At 45.4% G+C, this 20,998-nt stretch overlaps 1 protein-coding gene across 12 annotated transcripts in view; it reads right to left on the minus strand.

The window, feature by feature from the left end:
- Pitx2 (paired like homeodomain 2) overlaps nucleotides 1-20,998 on the minus strand; it is a 61,608-nt gene that overhangs the window by 22,225 nt on the left and 18,385 nt on the right. For 11 of the 12 annotated variants that reach the window (XM_060392715.1, XM_021644937.2, XM_060392714.1 and 8 more), the window contains 2 exons: nucleotides 17,451-20,817; nucleotides 4,904-5,070 (listed from right to left, as the gene is read on the minus strand). In XM_060392715.1, coding sequence (XP_060248698.1) covers nucleotides 20,254-20,817 — 564 coding nt within the window. In that variant the 3' untranslated portion in view covers nucleotides 4,904-5,070; nucleotides 17,451-20,253. Of the gene's footprint in view, nucleotides 1-1,202; nucleotides 3,369-4,903; nucleotides 5,071-17,450; nucleotides 20,818-20,998 lie in introns of those variants that run through there. The other variant, XM_021644927.2, reaches the window with a different exon arrangement.

The following is a 20,998-nucleotide window of genomic DNA, read 5'->3' on the forward strand; positions in this document are numbered from 1 at the left end:
TGTTTGTTTGTTTGTTTGTTTTCTACTGTGACCCCGGTTTAAATGACTCAGCTCACCTCTCAAGGCAGGTCATCCAGCCACACAGCCTCCCCACATTAACACACAAAATCAACACTCGCCATGCTTCCCCGAAACCTCAGTCCCCACTCCTCACCAGGTCTGTGATGGACTGCCAGAGGAGGTTAGGTTTCAGTGCCCGCCACATTTTAGCCACAGTTTAGCTTTCCAAAGTTATCTTCCACCACCTCCCCACACCATATTATTTTTGGTTCACCAAATTCATCCCACACACCACCAAGTCTCTGTCTCACATTTTTCTCCTCTGCCTCAAATATCCTCCCTCCACTTTCATTAAATTTCTACCGGACTTTTCATGAAAAAATTAGAAGGACTTGAGAACAATCTTTTAGGCTAAAAGTATTATTATTTTTTAAGCCCCTTGAAAGTCCATGTTGTTATGTACCATGTCATGACTGAGCTACAGTCACTTGAACTGCACAGTTCCTCTGGTATATTTTAAGTATCTCAGGACTTGGGTCGTCCCAGTCCATGTACATGAATTAGCCCCATACAGAGGTTCTTCCTGAGTTGTAGAATGAACCTCACCGAGCCTCACCTGTTGGTTTTGCGTGGTGGGTAGCCGTGGAGGACTGTGTGTGGTTATGAGAAAGATCTTTGGAGTCCAAAAAAGCTCCAGAGTTAAATCAAACTTTACTAGTTTAATTGAAGGATTATCTCTCTTTCATCTCTTATGCTACTAGAAGAATCATGTAGTGGCTTTCAATATATCTTTAAAATAACAATTAGGTAAAAATAAAATTTATCTCTTTTATTCCACCATTCAGCAGGCAAAGGGAGGAGAAAATCTCTGAGTTCGAGTCCAGCCTGTTCTATAAAGTGAGTTCTGAGACAATCAGGGCTACGCAGAGAAACCCTATATCAAAAAAAAAAAAAAAAAAAGAAAGAAAGAAAGAAAGAAAAAATAAAGAAAGGAAGGAAGAAAGAAAGAGCAAAAAATAAAAAAAATGAATTATTTAAAAATAAGACCAAATTATGAATCCTGAACTGCAAAGCAACTAAGAAACAACTAAAAATATATTTCGAATATATGGGGAAAGTTAAAGATGGCAGAGCAAAGCAGAGAATCAATATTTAATATTTAATTTTTTTAATATTTATTTAGTTTCTTTTTATGTGTTGAGTACTTTACCTACATGCATATTTGTGTGCCATCTACGCCTGGAGCCTTCAGAGGTCAGAAGGGGTATCGGATCCTCTGACACTGGAGTTATAGATTTTTGTGAGCCAGATGTAGGTGCTGGGAACCAAATGCAGACCCTCTGCAAACAGAGCCCTTAGCTGCTGAGCCCAAGCCCCAAGGTTTTTCTTTAAATAAGCATGAAGAAATTTAATTTTTTGTTTGTTTGTTTTTTGTCTTTTTTTTTTTTTTTTTTTTTTTTTTTTTTTTTGAGCTGTGTTTGGTGGTACATGCTCATAATCCTAGCCCTACAGGAGGTTCAGGCAGGACAATCAGGAACTTAAGACCAGCTGCAGCTACGTAGTGGGTTCAAGGCTAAACGTGAGACCCTATGGGGACTAGATTGCCATGGGGACCTGGTGGAGACCAGGAGCATTTGCAGGAGTCCGTTCTTTCCTTTACCAGGTAGGTCCCTGGGCTCAGGCTTGATCACAATACCTTCATCCTCAGAGCCATCTTACCACCCCAACTTCCAATTTCTTATATAAACCTTTAGCATAGTCTTAGCTACAGAGCATGACGAGAATTCCTTACATTTTTCCAATTCCAACCATCCAATTTAGCTATTATTTTTTCTAAGAGTCTGCATCTTAAATTCAAAATAAAGGTGTTTAAGTACTAAAGGTTGTGGGATGTCTAGGCAGCTCTAGAGCTCAGCCACAGGACAAAGGTGTGTGCCGGACCACCCACATCCGAAGTGGGCCTTTATGTCCCTCCTTGCCAGTATTGATATTTTCTCTTCGAGGAGGACTCTCAGTGGCTGAAACTATTTGCCTTTAGGAAGATTCAGGGGAGAAAGACACCCGAGGAATTACTGGACAAATGCTATTTGTTTGTTTCAAGGCCACACCAAAGCTGGAATTAATACTACAACATGGCTGTGCTTCTAAACATAGGCCTGGATGTACAGATTTGTACATCCGTCTGCTTCTTCAGAGGATGAAAATTTCCCATGAGGAAAGCTAGAGTTTCAGTGCATGTCATGCTAATTAGTTATAGTTAATTCAGGGTTTGGGTTCATTTTTTTTTTTTTAATAACCTTTCCCCAAAATGTCTTTAGAACCAAGTTCTCCGAGCTGCAGCTTTGTACAGCATTTGCATTTGAAATCATATTTCAAGTTCCTTGGGGTAAATTTTTCATAAAACACCAGAAAAGACACTTAAGCAGTGGGATGAACCCAGAAAAGGTGTGGAAACATGCAGAGGACCTTCACCTATGATTTTTCCATTTTTGTAAAGGATAATATTCAGTTTGTTTCATTTTAAAGACACTATCTTATCTATAATTAGATACAGTTTGAAAATCTAGTGTCTTGAACTAATGCAGAACAGATGGTTTTGGAAGTGCTGGAAATATAATAGACCTTCAATAAATGTTACAGCAAAGGCAGAAAAAAAATCACAAAAACAAACAAAAATAGCTTAACACGTGTTTGTATATGTGTGTATATGTATGTATATATATGTGTGTGTGTGTGTTTGTATGTGTATGTGTGTGGACATTTGTGGGGGGGTGTATGTGTATATGTATGTATGTTTGTATGTGTTTGCATGTGTTTGTCTTGTGTGTGTCTGTTTGGAGGAGTCTGGGAGGATGTTTGTGTGGGTAGAGCCCTTCCTTTTCATCCGCTTAACACCACCCAGGCAGTGTCAGCTGAGGGCCACTAGGAGATAGTTCATCTACCTACCATTGAACCTATGAGAATCTAAGCAGATAGTGTCGAATTTCGATTCCAAAAGTGTCTTCTCTCTAAGAGAGAGCTCCATGAGGATAGGTAAAGCCTCTGTGTCAACTGAAACAGGGACTCTGTGGTTCCAAGAGGGAGAAACTCATTGTGTCCTACCTCAGGCAAATGTATATGAGCCTAAGTAGAAGGATCTCAGGAAGAGCACATCTTTGAGGGACTGCACACATCCTATTGGCACCATTCCCCAACTCCCAGCATCCTCTCTTCCTCAGTTGCTCATTTATGCTTCTCTCTAGCTCAGCTCTCTGTCCTACAAGATCCTCCAGTCTTCTTCCCTGATTTTGCCAGCATGGTAAGGCATTCCATAGTTCCAGCTACTGCTGCATTCTGTCAGCTCCTTCTTCTGCAATGTCCTCTGAGCCCTGGAGGACACAAGAATTGCTTGGGAGTAGGAGTTTAAGGTCAGTCTGGATAATGTAAGAGATAGTCTTATCAACTATGAAATAAAGACACCTTCTTAAGGCTTGTTTTTGTTTTCTATAAAATGTCACTGTTAAAAAAAGCTACTGTTCTCTGCCTCCTGACATTGATTTTATATTTGTTCTGTGTCATGCACTTTTCCTGCACAATATCACTAAGTCCTCCTCCATTTCAATTCCATTTGATATGTTTTTGACATGTTTTGATATGCTTCCTTGACATATTTTTACATGTGGTTACTTGAGTACATTGACTTATTTCTAATTTCCCTAAAATGCTTTTAAAGTAACATTTTAAAAAAAACCCTACCATGTGTAAAAGAGATTGTAATAGATTAAAAGTAATGGCAATTTTACTACAAAAGGTAGATATACAGTGTAATATACTATTACAACATAACAAGTTACTTCAAAATACATTCTAAAACAAAGTTGTTATCTCACCCAGTGTGTGTGTGTGTGTGTGTGTGCTTGTGTGTGTTTGTATATGTGCATGTGTGTGAACTTGCTCCGTATCCCAGCAGACCTTGAGTTTGCAATACCCCTACCTTAATGTCTTGATTAGCTGGGGTTACAAGCCTATCCTATCAGGTTTGCCTAATCTAGTTCTTAATCCTGTTTTGCCTTTTTTTTTAATAGCATACATAAATCACACATAATAAAGGGTTTCATTATGACATCTTCACATATGTATATAATATTTTTTATTATAATAGTCCCCATGGCCCCTTTTATCACCTTCCACTCCTAATGATGCCATTCCTCTTTTTAATTAGTCCTCTTTCTGCTTTAATTTCTTCTTTTCTTGGAGCTTTGAGATGGGGACTCAGTGATGTTAGCTAATGTTGCTTCAGGGGGCCTCAAAGAGAGGCTATTTATAGTAGCCTGGGCAACTGGCCGCTACACTACTGAAGAATGTGTCTCTCCATCCCCCAATAACTGTTACTCTATAAGTCCTCAGAAAGCACGTGGTCTCATGAGTCCTGCCTCAGGGTGAAGGGCCAACTCTTTGTTGAGGGTAAGCGTAGCCTCCGTTAGCTCATGAGTACAAAGGTCCTGGCATGTTCTGGAGTATTCTACAACACTCTATTGCTTCCTCCGGCTCTTACATTCTTTCAAGGCCCCTCTCCCCCTTCCACAATGTTCTCTGGGCCTTAGAGGGAGCAATACAGACATGTGCTTTAGGACTAAGCATTCAACAGCCTTAGACTAGTTATATGTCTCTGCAGTAGCCATCACTCACTCCAAAAAGAAGTTTCTCTGTCCAAAGCTGACATCAGTACTAATCTACATGCATAAACACAAATATTTAGAGGACAATTTGGCTAGCGTATCATGTCCATTTAGCAAAACAACAGCAATAGCTTTCTCACCAGGGCCTGTGACCTCCCCGGTCATGGGCTTTTCACAAACTTTACCGTGCCAAACAACAATTTCCTTCTCTAGGCCTTGAATCCAGATAGAAAGTGGATGCTTACTCTCATTTACATGATCCATTGTGTTATAGCCAGGAATCGGGGAGTTGCTTGAGCTGGGTTTCTGAGGAGAGTCGAGTCAAGCTGTTGACGATGGCAACAAATATTCAAGGAGCTGCATGCAGACTCTGGTCTCAAGCTCAGTCAGGTAGTTTGTTGCATGAGTTTTCCTGGAAAGACAGGAACATGGGTAACAGGTTACTTGGGTGAAGGGTTATTTATAATAGCCTTTCTGTCTGTGCACTGTGGTTTTGATATTCTGAACATCACAGAAAAAGGTATAAGCTGAATATGTGGGGGTAGTGGAGGATCCCAACAGAGACATTCTAAACTTAATCATTCAGTTTATACTCTTCAAAGGTTCTAACTTCGTGAAATTGCTTTGATATGATCGTATCGTATTTTACTGGTAAAGGTGACACAATCTGGAATCACCTGGGAAGGGAGTTAAGTGAGGGTGGTCTGGGGACATGAGTGTGGGATGGTCTTGATTATGTTAACTGGATGAGAGGACTCCTCCACTGTAGGCAGCAGAATTCCCTAGGCAGGGTACCTCAAGTTGTGTAGACATGAAGAAAGGCAACCGAGTGCAAGTGTGCATGCATGAATTCATTGCTCCCTGCTCTTGACCGTGTGGCCGGTTCTCTCAAGGACTCAGCACTGTGACTTCTCTACTATGATGGTCTCTAACCTAGAAAGCTGTAAGACAAAATAAATCCCTTCTCCTCTAACTTGGTTTTGTCAGTTACTTTGCCATAGCAACAACACCATGAAAGCACAAAGGAGAGGTGGTGTGGTTCAACCTACTGCTAGGGTGTTAGGGAGGCTTTTCCTGGAGTTGGGATAAGCAAGCTAAGATCTTCAGATAGCCTTAAGTATGGACAGTGTAGATAGGGGAGGAGGAGCAAGAAAGCAGGGCAGCTGTGATATGCAAAATCAAGGTGAAAAATAACTTGATTATATGCTAGATAACTGATTGTTATGCATTTGTGTGTATAGATAATTATATGTATTCATGGATATACATAGATAAATAGATGATAGATAGATAGCTCTTTTGTAATAATGTCAGGGAAAGTGTACTGATTTTCCAATTATATCTGAATTATTACATGTTATAATGTCTTGAGAATCTGTGTGCACTGCCTTACTCTAAGAAATGTGTGTTGAAATACACAAGAAAAAGTAACATTTCATATTTGACTCAGTCATTTCATCACTGTTCATCTCAGAAGACAGGTAGGTGCTATTATTTTCATGTCACTTTTAGCATCATTTTTCTTTTAATTAATAAGTGGCATTTTCCAGTCATATAATCAAAAGGTAATGCAGAGGAACAGTAACATTTTCAGGCCATGAAGACTGCTTAGTGCCTGACTTTAGTCCTGAACTTGACAAGTATTAAGAGAGAAAGTTTAAAGAGAAAATATGTATTAATTAGCTCATGGCTTTGGAGGTCAGCTGGTTGCAGTGCTAAGCCATGGGGAGGTAGACCACTTCCTGAGAGAGAGAGAGAGAGAGAGAGAGAGAGAGAGAGAGAGAGACAAATGGATGAATGGCGGATAGGCAGACAGATAAATAGATGATATATAAATGACAGACAGACAGACAGACAGATAGATAGATAGATAGATAGATAGATAGATAGATAGATAGATAGATAGATGTAGGTAGACAGAGATGAGAGAGACATACACACAGAGAAAGAGAGAAAGAATGTCCATCCTTTTTTAACTCCCTTTTATTTCATCTGGGTCTTCAATATATTGAGTGGGGCCATCAAGAATGATAGGCCTTTCTCTCTAGTTAATCTTCTCCAGAAACACCCTTTTGTACATGTATTTTATTCATGCACTGGGAATTTCTTTGTTCAATCATGTTGGCCATCACTAAGTTCTATTCTAGGCATGAATCTACCATTGATTAACCAAGCAATCTGAGGCAAATTACTCTTCAGCACCAGTCCATCCAATAAGAAAATAATGGTATGAGCTTCACAAGATTACTTTTTTGTTTTTCTAATGACTTTCTTCTTGGTTTTTGACTCTCTAGCCACTGACTCCTCTCAGAGTCCTGTAAGAAACCTCATGACCAAGAGAGCCATTGTTAGGTCTGAGGCACTTCACTGTAATTCTCTGCAAGTCTGGACCCCATCATTTACTTCTTTGTTTACATGTGTATTTTGTTCACTTATTTAGTGAAAATGTGTTTTTTTTTTTTTCCAAATAAGTATCAAGAGTTAGTAAAGTTTCATATATATTTCAGCAAAGTTTCTATTGCCTCTGGAGAGGTGAGCTGTTCATTGTTCATGCTAACTTCTGGAAAGTGAAATGCATATGATAATTGGTCCAAGGAGCATCTTTCCACCAGTAAGAAAAACAAAAATAAGTGAGGGAGCAGGGCGTGGTGGTGTACTTCTTTAATCTTGCTCAGGAGTCAGAGGCAGGCTGGTCTCTGTGAACTCAAGGTCAGCTGTTCTATACAGCAAGTTCCAGGACAGCCGGTGCTTACAGAGAGAGACTGTAGGTCAAACAAAGAACAACAGAATACATATTTATATCAGCAAAAATTAAAATATTATTTGTTTAGTCTGCAACTTTAATCAAAGCCTGCTTGAGTAAAACAGCTTTGCTGTTCTTTTCATTTTTGCAAGTATTTTTAACCACACAGATTTCCTTGTCTCTAATCATAAAAATTAAAAATGAAGGTCTGGGAACATAGCTCAGTGAAAGAGCCTTCACCTAACACATAAAAGGAACCAAGGCTTAGGGGATGGAGAGATGGCTCAGCTCAATTTAAGAGAACTGGCTTCTCTTCTAGATAAGGTCCTGAGCTAAGTTCCCAGCAACCCCACAGTGGCTCGAAACCATCTGTAATAGAATCTGATTCCCTCTTCTAGTGTGCATGAAGACAGGGCACTCATATACATAAAATAAATAAATGAATCTTAAAAAGAGAGAGAGAGAGAGAGAGAGAGAGAAAACAAGGTTCATTCAAAGCACTGAGGACAAAAACGAACTACGAAAAGAAAGACCAATTTTGTTGATGGTATTATCTTTATACTCTTGACAATCATCATATTGATCAGTGTGTTGATACTATTGTAAACAGTAAAATAATTTCAAAGATTGTATATTATTACGCTTTAGCTAGACAAGCTGTCGAAGACAGGCTGGGAACGTCTGTCTCATCTTCTCCTCACTTTATATACACACAGTATCAGTTTCTTTGTCTCTGTCTCTCCCACTCCAATATCTCCCTTCCCTCTCGTTTTGAGGCATGGTCTGATTTTATAGCCAATGCTGGGTTTGACTTTGTAGCAACACTCCTGCCTCAGCCTCCCAAGTCCTGTGATTACAGACACGAGCCCCCATGCCCAGCTGTAACTTTTATCTCCACTTACTTGCTGTACCTACTTCCCAAGGTAACTTTTCTTTTCTTTTTTAATAATTTTTATATTTTAATATTAATCACAGGTTATTTACTTTGTATCCCAGCTGTAGCCCTCTCCATCATTCCCTCCCCCATCTCCTCCCTTCCCCTTTCCAAATCCACTGATAGGGGAGGTCTTCCTCCCCTTCCATCTGACCCTCGCTTATCAGGTATCTTCAGGACTGGCTGCAATGTCCTACTCTGTGGCCTAGCAAGGCTGCTCCTCTCTTAATGTGTGTGTGGGGGGTGGGGGGAGGTCAAAGAGCCAGCCATTGAGTTCATGTTAGAAATAGTCCTTGTTCCCCTTACTAGGATACCCACTTGGATACTGAGCTACCATGGGCTACATCCAAGCAGGGGTTCTAGGTTATATCCATACATGGTCCTTGGTTAGAGAAACAGTCTCATAAAAGACCTCTGTACCCTGATATATTTAGTTCTTTCAGAGCTCCTGTCCTCTCCAGGTCCAAGGTAACTTTTCAAGAAATGTCTTTATAGACAAAGTCAACATGCTGTCATTTTTCTGGCATCTTATGAACCTAGACCATGACTCATCATCTTAGAGACGATCTGACGTCATGAGGATGATGAAAATATTAAGGTGAAACTTCCACAGGATGCTCTTACAATGTCTGGTTTGCTGAGAAAAAGCTTAAAAATTAATTAGAACTAATCTGAGATTTAATTCATGTCAACCAAATAGATTTCAATGTCTTTGATGTTTTATTCTGTACACAAAGGTTTTAATTATACCATTTGATCAATAGGTATTTATTGAACATCTACTATCTTATCAAGTATTGTGTCAAGTTCCAACAAACAGCTAAAAAATGACCTCTAAAGTCTTAGCTCGTAATACAATGCCCTACATAGGAATCACCAAAGGAGTTACTCTGGTAAAAGTTGGTTTTGAGGCATGAGAACAGTAACAGTCCAGAAACTAAGAAGAAGAAAAAAAAAAAAGGATGGTGGGACCGATTTAAACTGACATCAGCTGAGACTTTGGAAGGAGCTAAAAGAGCAAAAAGGAGGTCAGAAGAGAGGGTGATGGGACAGCTCGTGTGTGGCAGAAGGGTATCTTCCAGAGCAGTTCTAGTCTAAGGGGCTACAGCATGAAAATGAAAGGATTTGCCAATCACAAAAGGAAGAAAAATCGCCACGAAGTAAACGCTGCTTATCCGATAAGCATACACTACCACAAACCAAGGGCCTTCCTCCAAGAACGAGGAGAGAGGAACTGATTAGCACACCAGCTCAATAAAGGTCTGCTGTGTGTTTTCCTGAAAGACACTCAGATGATCCAAGCCCACAGGCGGTAGTTTCCAAGGAGGAAACCTCCAAGGTAAGACAGGAAACTGAGGATGGCAGATGGTTCAGTCAACAAAAGTGCTCTTCTTGCAAGCGGGAGAACCTGGGCTGCACACCCGGAACCTGGGTAAAATGCAGGTAAAATGCAGGGGTGCAGCACTAGGGAGGTGGAGACAGGTGAGTACCGGGGGCTATCTACCTGGCCTCGCTTACTGGGAGTTTCAAGCTAATGGAAGACTCTGTCTAGAAATTAACCTAGCTGGAACAGAAGAGATGGCTCAATGTTAAGGCGCTTGAGGCCCAATAATGAAGCCTGACCACCTTGGGTTGATTCTTGGAACCCACCAAAAGGGAAAAAGAGAAAAGGAGAGAACTGAGTCCAAAAAGTTGTTCTCTTTCTCCACATACAAGACATGACATGCATGGTTGCGGACATCCTAATAATATATATATATATATGTATATATATATATATATATATATATATATATATATATATATATTTAAATAAGTCAGATAAGCAAGGTTTAATGTGAGGATGCTGGGACAGTTTCCAGAGGATTTCCCTAACATTCTTCCTGCTGTGTGTGCCCTGGCCATGTCTATGAGGGACATGCAGAGAGATAGGAGAGCCCGTAGATTTCCATGCACTGTGACTGAGCCTCTCCTTTTTGACTGTAAAGGATGTCCCAGTTTGGCACATTCTACTTAAGACCACTGCTGATTATGGAGACCAAATAATTTTACCCAGAATGCAGATAGAGGAAGCACATCTTAGTATTACCAACAGAGACTCTTATAGACTGCTCACATACAGAACTAAATTATCTGGGCACAGGGGTCTTTTTTTGAGACTGATAATCCAACCAAGGACCATTCATGGATATAACCAAGAACCTCTGCTCAGTGTAGCCCATGGCAGCTCAGTCCCCAAGTGGGTTCCCTAGTAAGGGGAACAGGGACTGTCTCTGACATGAACTCAGTGGCTGGCTCTTTGACCCTCCACCCCTGAGGGGGGAGCAGCCTTGCCAGGCCATAAGAAGAAGACAATGCAGCCAGTCCTGATGAGACCTGATAAGCTAGGGTCAGATGGAAGGGGAGGAGGACCTCCCCTGTCAGTGGACTTGGAGAGGGGCATGGGAGAAGATGAGGGAGGGAGGATGGGATTGGGAAGGAATGAGTGAGGGGGCTACAGCTGGGATACAATGTGAATACACTGTAATTAATATAAAAATAAAAATTTAATTAAAAAATTAAAAAAAAAATAAGTTGGGTGGTTTTCTTAAATGACCCATCTTAAGTTGTCCTCTGGCCCCCACACAAATGTGCACATATGTGCAATGATACACACAAACACATTCTTTGTTGTTGTTGCTGATTTAAGTAAAAAGGTAAATAAAGACAGATGTCCCACTTTGATAGTCCTTCCAAAGGTCTCACTGTCCCCTGAAAGGACTGTAGCCGTGGCATCTCAGGAGATCCAGCAAGCAAGGGAGCTTCACTGAAGAACATCCATGGTCCCTCTTGAGCTCTTAAAAGGTAAGGGGAGCGTGTGCAGTGCCTCCCCGCCCAGAAATGTCTGTGGTTCCCATGAGCACCCCATGGTCTTACAGGTTGGCTTTTATTTGCATGAAAAAGGTTTTCATATAGAAGAAAAATGAAGAACTGAAACGAAGCCAATGCCTAATTTAAAAGAGGGCACAAACAGTGGATAAACCAAGGTTCTGAGGAGATCCCACTGGGCTCAAATAGGGAAGAAAGAAGTGAAGGAACTTGGAAATAAAGCAAAGGTAAATGTGCAGATGGAGACTGATTTTTTTTTTTTTCTTCTTCTCCATGATATTGTATCAGTAACTATTCTCTGGGGGAGAGTTTTGTGTAGATGAAGATCCAGCAGAGCCTGGGGCTGCCAGGCTGCTCCTGGAACTGTGGCCAGGTCTTCTCTGTACCTCCATGGTGGCACCCCACCCAGATTCCTTTCTTGTCAAACTTGTTTTCTGTCACCCAAGCCCTCTAGTCTGTGACCTATCAGTCAAACCCTCTGTTACCCGGGACACAAATAGATCGAGAGTGTCAGATAACATGGTAGTTTGGTAAGGAAGAAGATAGTTTGAGGCTATTATACGCTTCATAATTCCCCTTCTCTAGTCACCGGGTACCTTTAAGAGTAAATGCCCTTCCCAACCTGCTTCTGAGTCTGGGATTCACTCTGAGAAGGGCAAGCAACCGAGTGCATGATTCATGCCTCTTTTAATGTATTTGCTTTGAAGTGTTCATTGTCTCTCTGGAGCAAACCGGGTGGAACATTTGAGTCGATTCTATTTTTCTTGGGGAAGTGGTGTAACACAAATTGGATGGCGACAAAGTTGGGCTGTCACTGCTGTACTGGAGTGACACAGAACACCGTGTGCAATGAGGTAAGAGCAGTGACAGGCCATGAAAGGTCGAGATTAAGTGCGTAACCACATCTTAAACTCAAGCCATGTTCCCTAAGAACCAACTGAATGGTGACATCCGATTAATGCTTGTACACAGAACTCATCACAGGCTTCATGAGGACACCTGCTGAGTCTTTGAAAAGCCCTGTTCACTGGTCGTCTCTGTTGCCAGCCTCTAAACCTTTCCAGAAATACTTAGAGTCAGTAACTGTACAGGCTGTGAACACAGTGAAGAAGTAGCTGCCTTTGAGGAAGTTAAGAGGGGCTCTGAGGATATGCAGTGGTGCAGTGTTCAAACCAGACAGGCACACCTCCGAAGCCACTTTTATTTTGGACCCTCTAAGTACAAAGACTTAGGTAAATACTCTCAGTGAGAACGAGGCTGCTTTAGTGAACTGGTCAGAGTCAGGGTCCAAGTTGAGGAGAATGGTGGTGGCCACCTGCCAGGGCCAAGGTGCTGAACAATTAATTACTCCAAGTCAGGCACTGCATTTTAAATCAAACCAGTATTTTATAGGAGGGATGATTCAATTTTCTTCAGAAGCCGGGACATTTTCCTGCAGCTGTTCGCAATGCCTGCAAGCTTCATGATGCTTTACGTCTTTCTCTAGTGTGCCTCCACCTTTTCCCTCTTTGAGTGGGAGGATAAGAGAGGATCAGGCTGAGGGAGAACCGGAGAAAGAAACCAAAGTCACCGTCCTACTCAGGAATTTGCCAAGCCAGCGCCTGCCGCTAGTGTTTCCCAGGTAAGGGCACAGAAGTTAGAAAGCACGGAGTAACTTAGTCTTTCAGTTGCTGTTTTAGGGAAGTGAATTCCGTGTGCCTACCTCCTAAGCCCTTGTAGAACATTGTTACTTTTTAGTTAAAAGAAATAATAGCTCAGAGTGAGAAAAGAAGAAGCCTGAGGCAGGGGGCGAGGAGTGGAGGCGAGTAGGGGTGGTTCCTTGAGTTCCTAAGGCCAGGGAACTCAGTCCAGGCCCGCCCTTTCAGGTTGTAGCCGGCTACCCACCGCGGCTGACCTCTGCTCTCTAGGCTCAGGCTCCCGACTCTGCCTGCCACCCGCCCAGCCTCCCAGCTATGCCGGAGGCGACCCCCGGGCTTTCCTCATTCACCCTGAGGCCAGTGGGTCCCCTTGGGTTAAAGGCTGTTTCCACTAATTCTTAAGAGAGGTGAAATGCTCTCCCAGACCTTTTGCTTGTGTAGGAAACCCTCAGTTAACCCCCGTCCCCAGTTAACCCCAAAGGGGAACGACTGGCTGTCCAGTATCTGTCCCTGGCCACTTGCAGCAGAAGGGTCTGCGAGGAGAAGCCGCGAGTGGAGTGGGTACAGGGGACAGGCCAGATCTTCCCGGGAGGCAGAGCTGGCTATAGGTCGTCCCTCTTGGGATCGGATAGATGATTCATTTTTATATGTAATGTTTTACCTCACTCTATAGCTCTGGCCGGTTAATATTCAACCCCTGAGCTTGAGGCATCTTGAAGGAGGCAGGCAGGAGTGACCCACTCAAGGTATATGGCCGCTCAGGAGCGAAGACGCAGAGGCCAGGAGAGGGTGAGAAGGGCCGTGAAGGGGAAGAGGGCCCCTCCTGCCCGGGACTGCAGATTCTGGGATAGCTGCTACAGGGTTGCCCTGAGCGGTCGGGCCAAGGCTGCTGACGGTGGTGTTGGGGGCGGGGGAGGGAAGGGGGCTTTCAGCCTCTGCAGGGCCACCCAGGGGCACAAGGCCACCTCCACAGGGCCCGCCCACTTCCACAGCTGGACCCTTCGTCCATCTGAAATGCCCCAGCCAAATGCTGGACCCCGGATCCGGGACTACAGGCTGCGGGCGGGCGCAGGCCGGCCGTGGCAGGGGAGTGGGTCTAGCTGCCGGTTAGGTCAGATTAGGTTATGTTGGGGGGGGGGGGCGGGGGGCAAGGAAACCATGCTGAGATCCAGCAGAGCGAACTTGGGCGTGCGTGTATGTGGTCCTCGGGTTCTATGTTCTCCTACTGTATCAGAAAATACGTTTAGATTAAAGAGAGGTCCTCCGTCGTACCCACTGCCCCTTGCTCTTACGTCCGGCCAAAACACAAAAACAAAAACAAGGGGTGAGGGGGGGACCCAAATGAACCAGGATGTGAAGATAAAGCAGTTGTCGGAATCTGTGGACAACCTCAGAGCTCGCCACCGGGGCTAGGGTCCCTCGGAGGAGCTGCCGGCCTTGAGGGCAGGCTCAGGTGGAGCCGCGGAGGATCCGAAGAGCCAAGCTCTGTGGGCCGGGCGGAACGGAACTCAAGGATCCAAAAGGTCCTGCCCGGCTGCCCAGGGCTTGGTGTTTGGTAATTGGCAAACCAGCCCAGCTAGGCAGAAGGAGACTGAAACTTGGGAAGCTCCGTGCGGGGGAAGCTGGAGCCTGGAAGGGCAGCTCGGCAGTGGCTGACGGGATCCACCCCTTTGTCATTGAAACAGATAAGACAAACCTCATCAGATAAGATCGACTCCCTTCTTTTCTGGATTTCAGCAGGGACCCGGAGGCGCTGCGGTGGGTGAAGTCCTGGGAATGAACATTCGCCTCAGGCCCAGAGCCTGCAGAAGGCTTTTTTTTTTTTTTTAATTTATCTTTCTTTTGTTTGATATTACTTTATTTTCAAAGAAATCTGTAGCCTTGGGCTCTGGCAGGCAAAGCCCTGTCCTGGGGATGGCCTGCAGGGTCTCCACCTCTGTCCGAAGACTTCCCTTCCCCCTCCCCCGCGCCCTCACACAGGGAGGCAAAGTTTGTCAGGAAGGCAGGCGGTCAAGCAAAAGGGGGCATCAGCCTGAAGAGACGCCCGGGAAAGCCCTGCCTTTCCGTTAGGAAGAACAAGGGAGGATGCCATCAAAGTGGGGTTCCCCCGCCTTCCGTGCAGTATCAACGGTGATACCTACCTAGAGACAGTTGGCGGGGCTATTGACAGAGGCAGAGCAGGGGAACTGGACTGCCACCTGACCGAGTTCCGAGTTAAAATCGAAATACTGCCCTACTGTTCTGTCTCGGGCAGTTCTAGGCATGACCATCTCAAAGCGACTCGCAGGGGGGTTCCAGTTGGAGGCCACTGGGGCTGACTGAGGCTGAGACCCACCTCTGGCTGAAGGAAGCAAAGGAAGCTTTTCTACTTCTGGAACAAGAAAGCTTTGGCCAAGTGTCTAAAGAAAACAACCCTAAGACTCCACCTTGGCGCGGCAGCCCTCAGCATTGTGGACCGGCTTCTAAACTGATAGAATGAAGAATGGGAGGAAGAAAACAGCAAAGCAAAATAAAGCAAAAGCTTGGCTGGGTGCAAAGAAGATGATAAGGGGGCGCGGCGGGGGGGGGGGGGGAGGGAAGAACCAGAAGAGAAAACTGAACGAGACCTTAAACATTGTAACCAGAGGATTAGGAGGGCTGGATAGGGAGAGATTCATCAAAATCACAAGCTCTCCCCCACACACAGACACACACCCTGCTTGGGGAGAGCCCAGTCTCAGCTTCATTTAGCTCCCTTTTACAAAGAAAGGGGCAGAAAGGCAACCCAGCAACAGTCACCTCAAAGTAAATACAGCCACAGGATGTTTCCTAAAAGCGCATTTAAATTAAAAGGAAGCTAGATGGTTCTCTTAGGCGTTCTTCAAAGAAGTAGCCTAAACTTCAAGCTATCTCCCCTTTTCAGACAACTGCTACAGTGCATCTCCCCAAAAGCAGTAGCTGTGTTTTGTGTTTTTTTTGGCTTTTTTTTTTTTTTTTGCTTTTTTTTTTAAGAGCAATTAAGTAGAATTAACTACTTTAATGGAGGGAGTATTTTACTTCTTGCAGGACTTCCTTAGTCCACAAACAAAATCCAAAACCAACATTCAAGTAAAACATAAACGATTCAGTACAGAAATGAAGGTGTGTGTCCTGAACACAATGAATTCTACTTTCCGTCTTCTCAGACAGGAGAAATCAGCAACCAAAGGTCTCCCTTTTGGGGGGTGGAGGCAGGAGAAAGGAAGAGGGGACAACTTTGGAGATTAACAGAAAAATCTCCCCCAGTTTCATTTACTAAGATCTGAACAGGTAAATCAGTTATGTTCACAGCGATTATTTCTAACAGTCCACTTAAAAAAAAAATCCCCTCTACAACTGTTGTTTTTCGGATGAAATTAAAATACAATGGCTTGGGAGGACGGAGGAGGAAGGAGATTGTCTTTTTAAATTCCTTCTGAAAAAAATCAGCTACCAGAGAATCCATTTCTTTCCAGACCTGCTTCACTGCGTCTACCCTGTCTCTTGCGTGTCAGCGTGCTTGCTTACATTAACTGCAGTTCGCTGGGGGTTTATAAATCAATCAATGGGGAGTCTATATTCATAAAGACTCTGATCTGGTTACACCCTTCTCTTTCTACTTAGCTCTAAAAGAAAGAAAGAAAGAAAGAAAAAAGTTAAACCTCCCAGGCGGGACTGCCCAGCTAGCTCAGATCTCTGTTGGGCCTTGGGGAGCCGACGGACGGGTGTCGGAGACTCGTGGATTTGGATGTGGATTGCAGAACAGACCTTTGTTTTGGTCGCCGCCGTGACAGCGGGTGGGGGAGGTTGTCCTCTTCCCAGAACGCGCAGGAGTTTTATAGACTCTCCTTAAAAGGTTTGCTGCTCTCCACGGGTTAATTTATAGGGCTTTCGAGGAATAGTGGGACTTTAGAAATAGTATTTTTCCCCCTCCCGTTAATGTGTTGTTGGAATTGTTGCACTCCTCAGAGACTCCTGGTTTCAGCATCTCCCAGGGAGGTCTGGGGCGGGGAAAAACCAGGTCAGGGAGAAGCGGACTTCTCTTCTAATCAGGTTGCCTGTGGGGCTGGGGCTCGCCACCATATTCCCCTTACAATTAGATTTATTAGTAGGCTGAGGGCATCGAATCTGAGACTTAGGAACTAGGAGGCGACAAAGACGAACATAGGATATATTCACCCATCTCCCAGCGTCTACCAACCTGAATCCCGTATCAGAAGAAGGGTGAGTTGGGACATTTAGAATATTTTTTTTTAATAAAATAAAAACTCAATTATACCGTAGGCATCAAGGTGGATGGAAGTTCGAGTGGGTAGCAAGCGGGTGAGCAGCACCTGGACCTACCTACCCCACTGCGGGTCTGAGAAAGGCCTCCTTCGCTTTAAGCCGGGTTTGCTCTGGCTCTCCCTGAGGCGCGTGGCTGGGCGCCTAGGCCACTGAAACCCCGGCTCCCTCGCCTAGCGCTCGCCATGTTTGAAGCCACCGCCGGGGGAGGTTGATCTTCATGCTATAGATTTACCTTAAAGTTTCCTTTAAGCACTTTAATACACAACTAGCTCAGAAATCATTAAGAGACCTAGAGAAGGAGAAAAAAAAAATACCCTCACACTCACCAGTAATAAGTGTTGACATGCAGCAAAAAATCGATTGAGTGGAACCGAGGTGATGGAGGTGGCGATGGCTGGAGGAGGGGGGACCCAGGTAGGAGCGGGAGGGGTGAGGGGGCGGGCTCCACCCTCTAGGGGACTGGGCTTGTCCTGCTCCAAGGGGGAAGAGACGTGCTGCCTGGAGGATGAGTTGGCTGTGAATCCTGGACGGAGCCCCGGACTGGAAGTCCAGAGAACGTGGCTGAGGTCGCTGAGACAAGGCCTCTGTCCCAAGTCCCCGCCCCCCGTCTGAACCTTTCAAGTCGGGGAAGTGATAACTCTTCCGAAACCTCGACTTCCATTTGTTGTTCTGTTTTTTTGCAGATTGATTTCCTCTAACAGAGTCCTAGCTGAGCCAACAAACTAGGCCGAGCTTCGCCTCCCCAAACAAGCGCTCCCATGGCGCCCTGGGTCAGAGCGGCAGGAGAAGCAGAACAGGCCGGCCACTCTCCTCCGCGCTTCTAGGCAGGGTCCCCAAATCTTTCACCCGGTTTGCACCCTCCTAGCCCTCCCCTACCACGCCGCAGCGTGGCGAGACACTGACCGGCTCCCTCCCGTCCCCCTCCCGGGTTCCAGGAGGCAAAGTCCGCGCTGGGTGACGGCTTTCCTCTCCATTGCTCTCTCGAGGGAAGGGGGACGGAGGTGACCCCCGTTCAAAGGCCTGCCGTCTAACCCCCACCGCCGCGTGATCCCGCCCCAGGACGGGGGGCAGAGCTTGGAAAGGAAAGGGAAGTTAATGTGCGCCGCCGCCGAGCGCTCGATCTTTAAATCGGGCATATTATCTGCGACCTAAGCGGCGGCGGCAGATCCTCGCCGAACAAAGACCGCGGTGTCTGAGCTCCCAGAGCTCCTAGGTAAAGTTTCGGTGAGATAAAGGGCAACTTAGAGCGTAAAAACACCGGTTTTTCTCGGCTCCAGAAGAACCAGAGGCCGCTTTTCACTAGCAGTTCCCTGGCTGCTGTTTGTCCTAGCACACTGTGGGGGGCTCGGGAGGGGGGAGGGGGGACAAGAATAACAAAAGACCTCAGCACACCCTCCCGTGACCCTCCAGGCACCGAGGCCGCGGAGTCTTAGGGAGTAAAGCCTTATTTGCTACTATTGGTTACGAAATCAAATTTCACATTTCACAAAAAGGAGCAGAAACGCTGGGCTGGAAGGAGGAGCCGGGGCTTAAAGAAGTTCTTTCAAACACTCACATGGACCTCATTCCCTGTTTGGATGTCAGAGGATGGGAGGGAGGGCCCGGGCTGTAATTCATCTTGATTTGCTTCATTGTCCTGCAGTTTGCAAACTATAATCCTGTATAATTTCAGGAACAAGCAGGTTTAGAATTAATGGGTCAATATTATTTAAAGCAAAACACAGGGAGCGTGACCTTGGCCTCAACTACATATTGCTCTACAAGACTCAGGAAACTCCACTCTAACCCCTCAACCCCTGGGCTCCTTGACACGCTGAGCCGGCTGTAGTTATTAGAAACGGTCTGTTTCTTCTAATGTCTCCAAAAGGACTTGGAAATAGTAATACAATATAAATGAAGGATCTCTCTACTTAAGCCTCAAAGATAAACGTGGAGGCCTAAATATTTTGAACTGAAGGTGTTTCCTTGTAAATTTATTATGACGTGTCCTTTCCAAGAAGTTTATGTGTATAAACTGCACACGTGTAACACATTCCCATCTTTCTGCAGAACTTTTCGCTGGAGGTGTGTGTGTGTGTTCCCCCCCCCCCCCCGACTGAGTAAGCTTCGGAATCATTCCAAGCCGCTTGGCATACTGCAAATTTTCTTTCACCTTTCTTCTTTCTCTGGTATCATTCGCTAACAACAATGGCATCTTACAGATTTAGGCCAAAACAGGCCTATAACAATTTGCAGCCTCCCCACCACCCCAGCGCCCTTCCTTTTCCCTTTTAGTTTCTGACGAATGGCTAGAATATATTTCTACTGAGTTTAAATAGTGCCTTCTTCTATTTGACTAGGCAGGCAGAGGAAACTGGTTTGTTTAGGAGGCAGTGACTGAGACACCCTGGCCAGGTGACAGAGAAAAAGAGAAAGAATCCAGACCCGTCTGTATGCAGTATATTTTACTCCCAAGAAATAAAACACATATTTTTTTCATATTTGCTGAAAAGTAAAACAATAATATCGTACGAAATGTTATACACAGGGTAGGTTGTACATAGCAGTTTCAGAAACAAGGCATCCACCAGAGAAACTACTCTAAAACTTATATTCACACATTTTTTATAATAATAATATGTTAGAAACATACAGTGTGGCATTTAGTATGTACATTCTTCTGCTCGCAAGCGGAAAATCCTAACCGATTCTGCATAACATGCTTTATTTTAAAGCCTAGCCTTTAAAAACACTGTCGTGATAGTACTAACCACCGCTTTTATAAAATTAATTTGACATTTCGATATATATACATCCTTTCAGTCATTTTTAATGTTAACAATGCTAAACTTAAAAAATAACAAGCTTATAGTAATGTTAAAATGTCACATCCAGCCAAACATTGGTTGGTGCACGAGTCCTCCAACGGTTGGAAACACTTCTAAGCGAAAGAGGTCAGACACCCAGGGGCGTTCCCTTGAAACCAGAGGCGCGCCCCGTTCGAATTCAGTGGTTTCTTTTCCTCCGGCCTCCTCTTCCCTTCCTTCCTTCCTTCCTTCCTTCCCGGTAGTGCGCACAAACTCTCAGTCTCTCCGGGGCGGAGCGGCCCACCGCCGACAGTCCTCGGATCCCGCGCGCGGCGGGCGCAGCTCACACCGGCCGGTCGACGGCGTACTGGCAAGCGCTCAGGTTGGAGGCCGGGTTCTGCACGCTGGCGTAGCCGAAGCTGGAGTGCTGCTTCGCTTTCAGTCTCAGGCTGGCCAGGCTCGAGTTACACGTGTCCCTGTAAACGTACGGGGGGGTCGGCGGCGCGTAGGGACAGGCGGGCGTGGGCACCGCGGAATTCAGCGACGGGCTGCTCAGGTTGTTCAAGTTGTTCAGGCTGTTGAGGCTGGAGCCCGGGACGCCGGCCACCGCGGAGGGCACCATGCTGGATGTCATGCTCATAGACGAGATGGAGTTGGGCGGGGAGAACATGCTCTGGGAGGACAGGGGGTTGACGTTCATGGAGTTGAAGAAGGGGAAGCTCTTGGTGGACAGGGACGCCGAGGTGAGGCCCTTGGCCGCCCAGTTGTTGTAGGAGTAGCCGGGGTACATGTCGTCGTAAGGCTGCATGAGCCCGTTGAACTGCGGGCCGAAGCCGTTCTTGCACAGCTCGGCCTGCTGGTTGCGTTCTCGCTTTCTCCACTTGGCCCGGCGGTTCTTGAACCAGACCTGGGGGGTAGGTGGGGGGGGGGGGTGGGGGAGAAGGGATCAGACAGGGCACACGGGAACAGTTAGTTGAACAAGTCGCAGAACTGCGTTTTAGAAACAGCCCACCCGGGTGGCACCGGCGCGAGCAATCGCCGCACACACTCTGACGGCCCCGGGGTCTACACCGAGCCTCTGAGAACAG

This window comes from Meriones unguiculatus, chromosome 10, assembly GCF_030254825.1.
Source record: "Meriones unguiculatus strain TT.TT164.6M chromosome 10, Bangor_MerUng_6.1, whole genome shotgun sequence".
NCBI lineage: Eukaryota > Metazoa > Chordata > Mammalia > Rodentia > Muridae > Meriones > Meriones unguiculatus.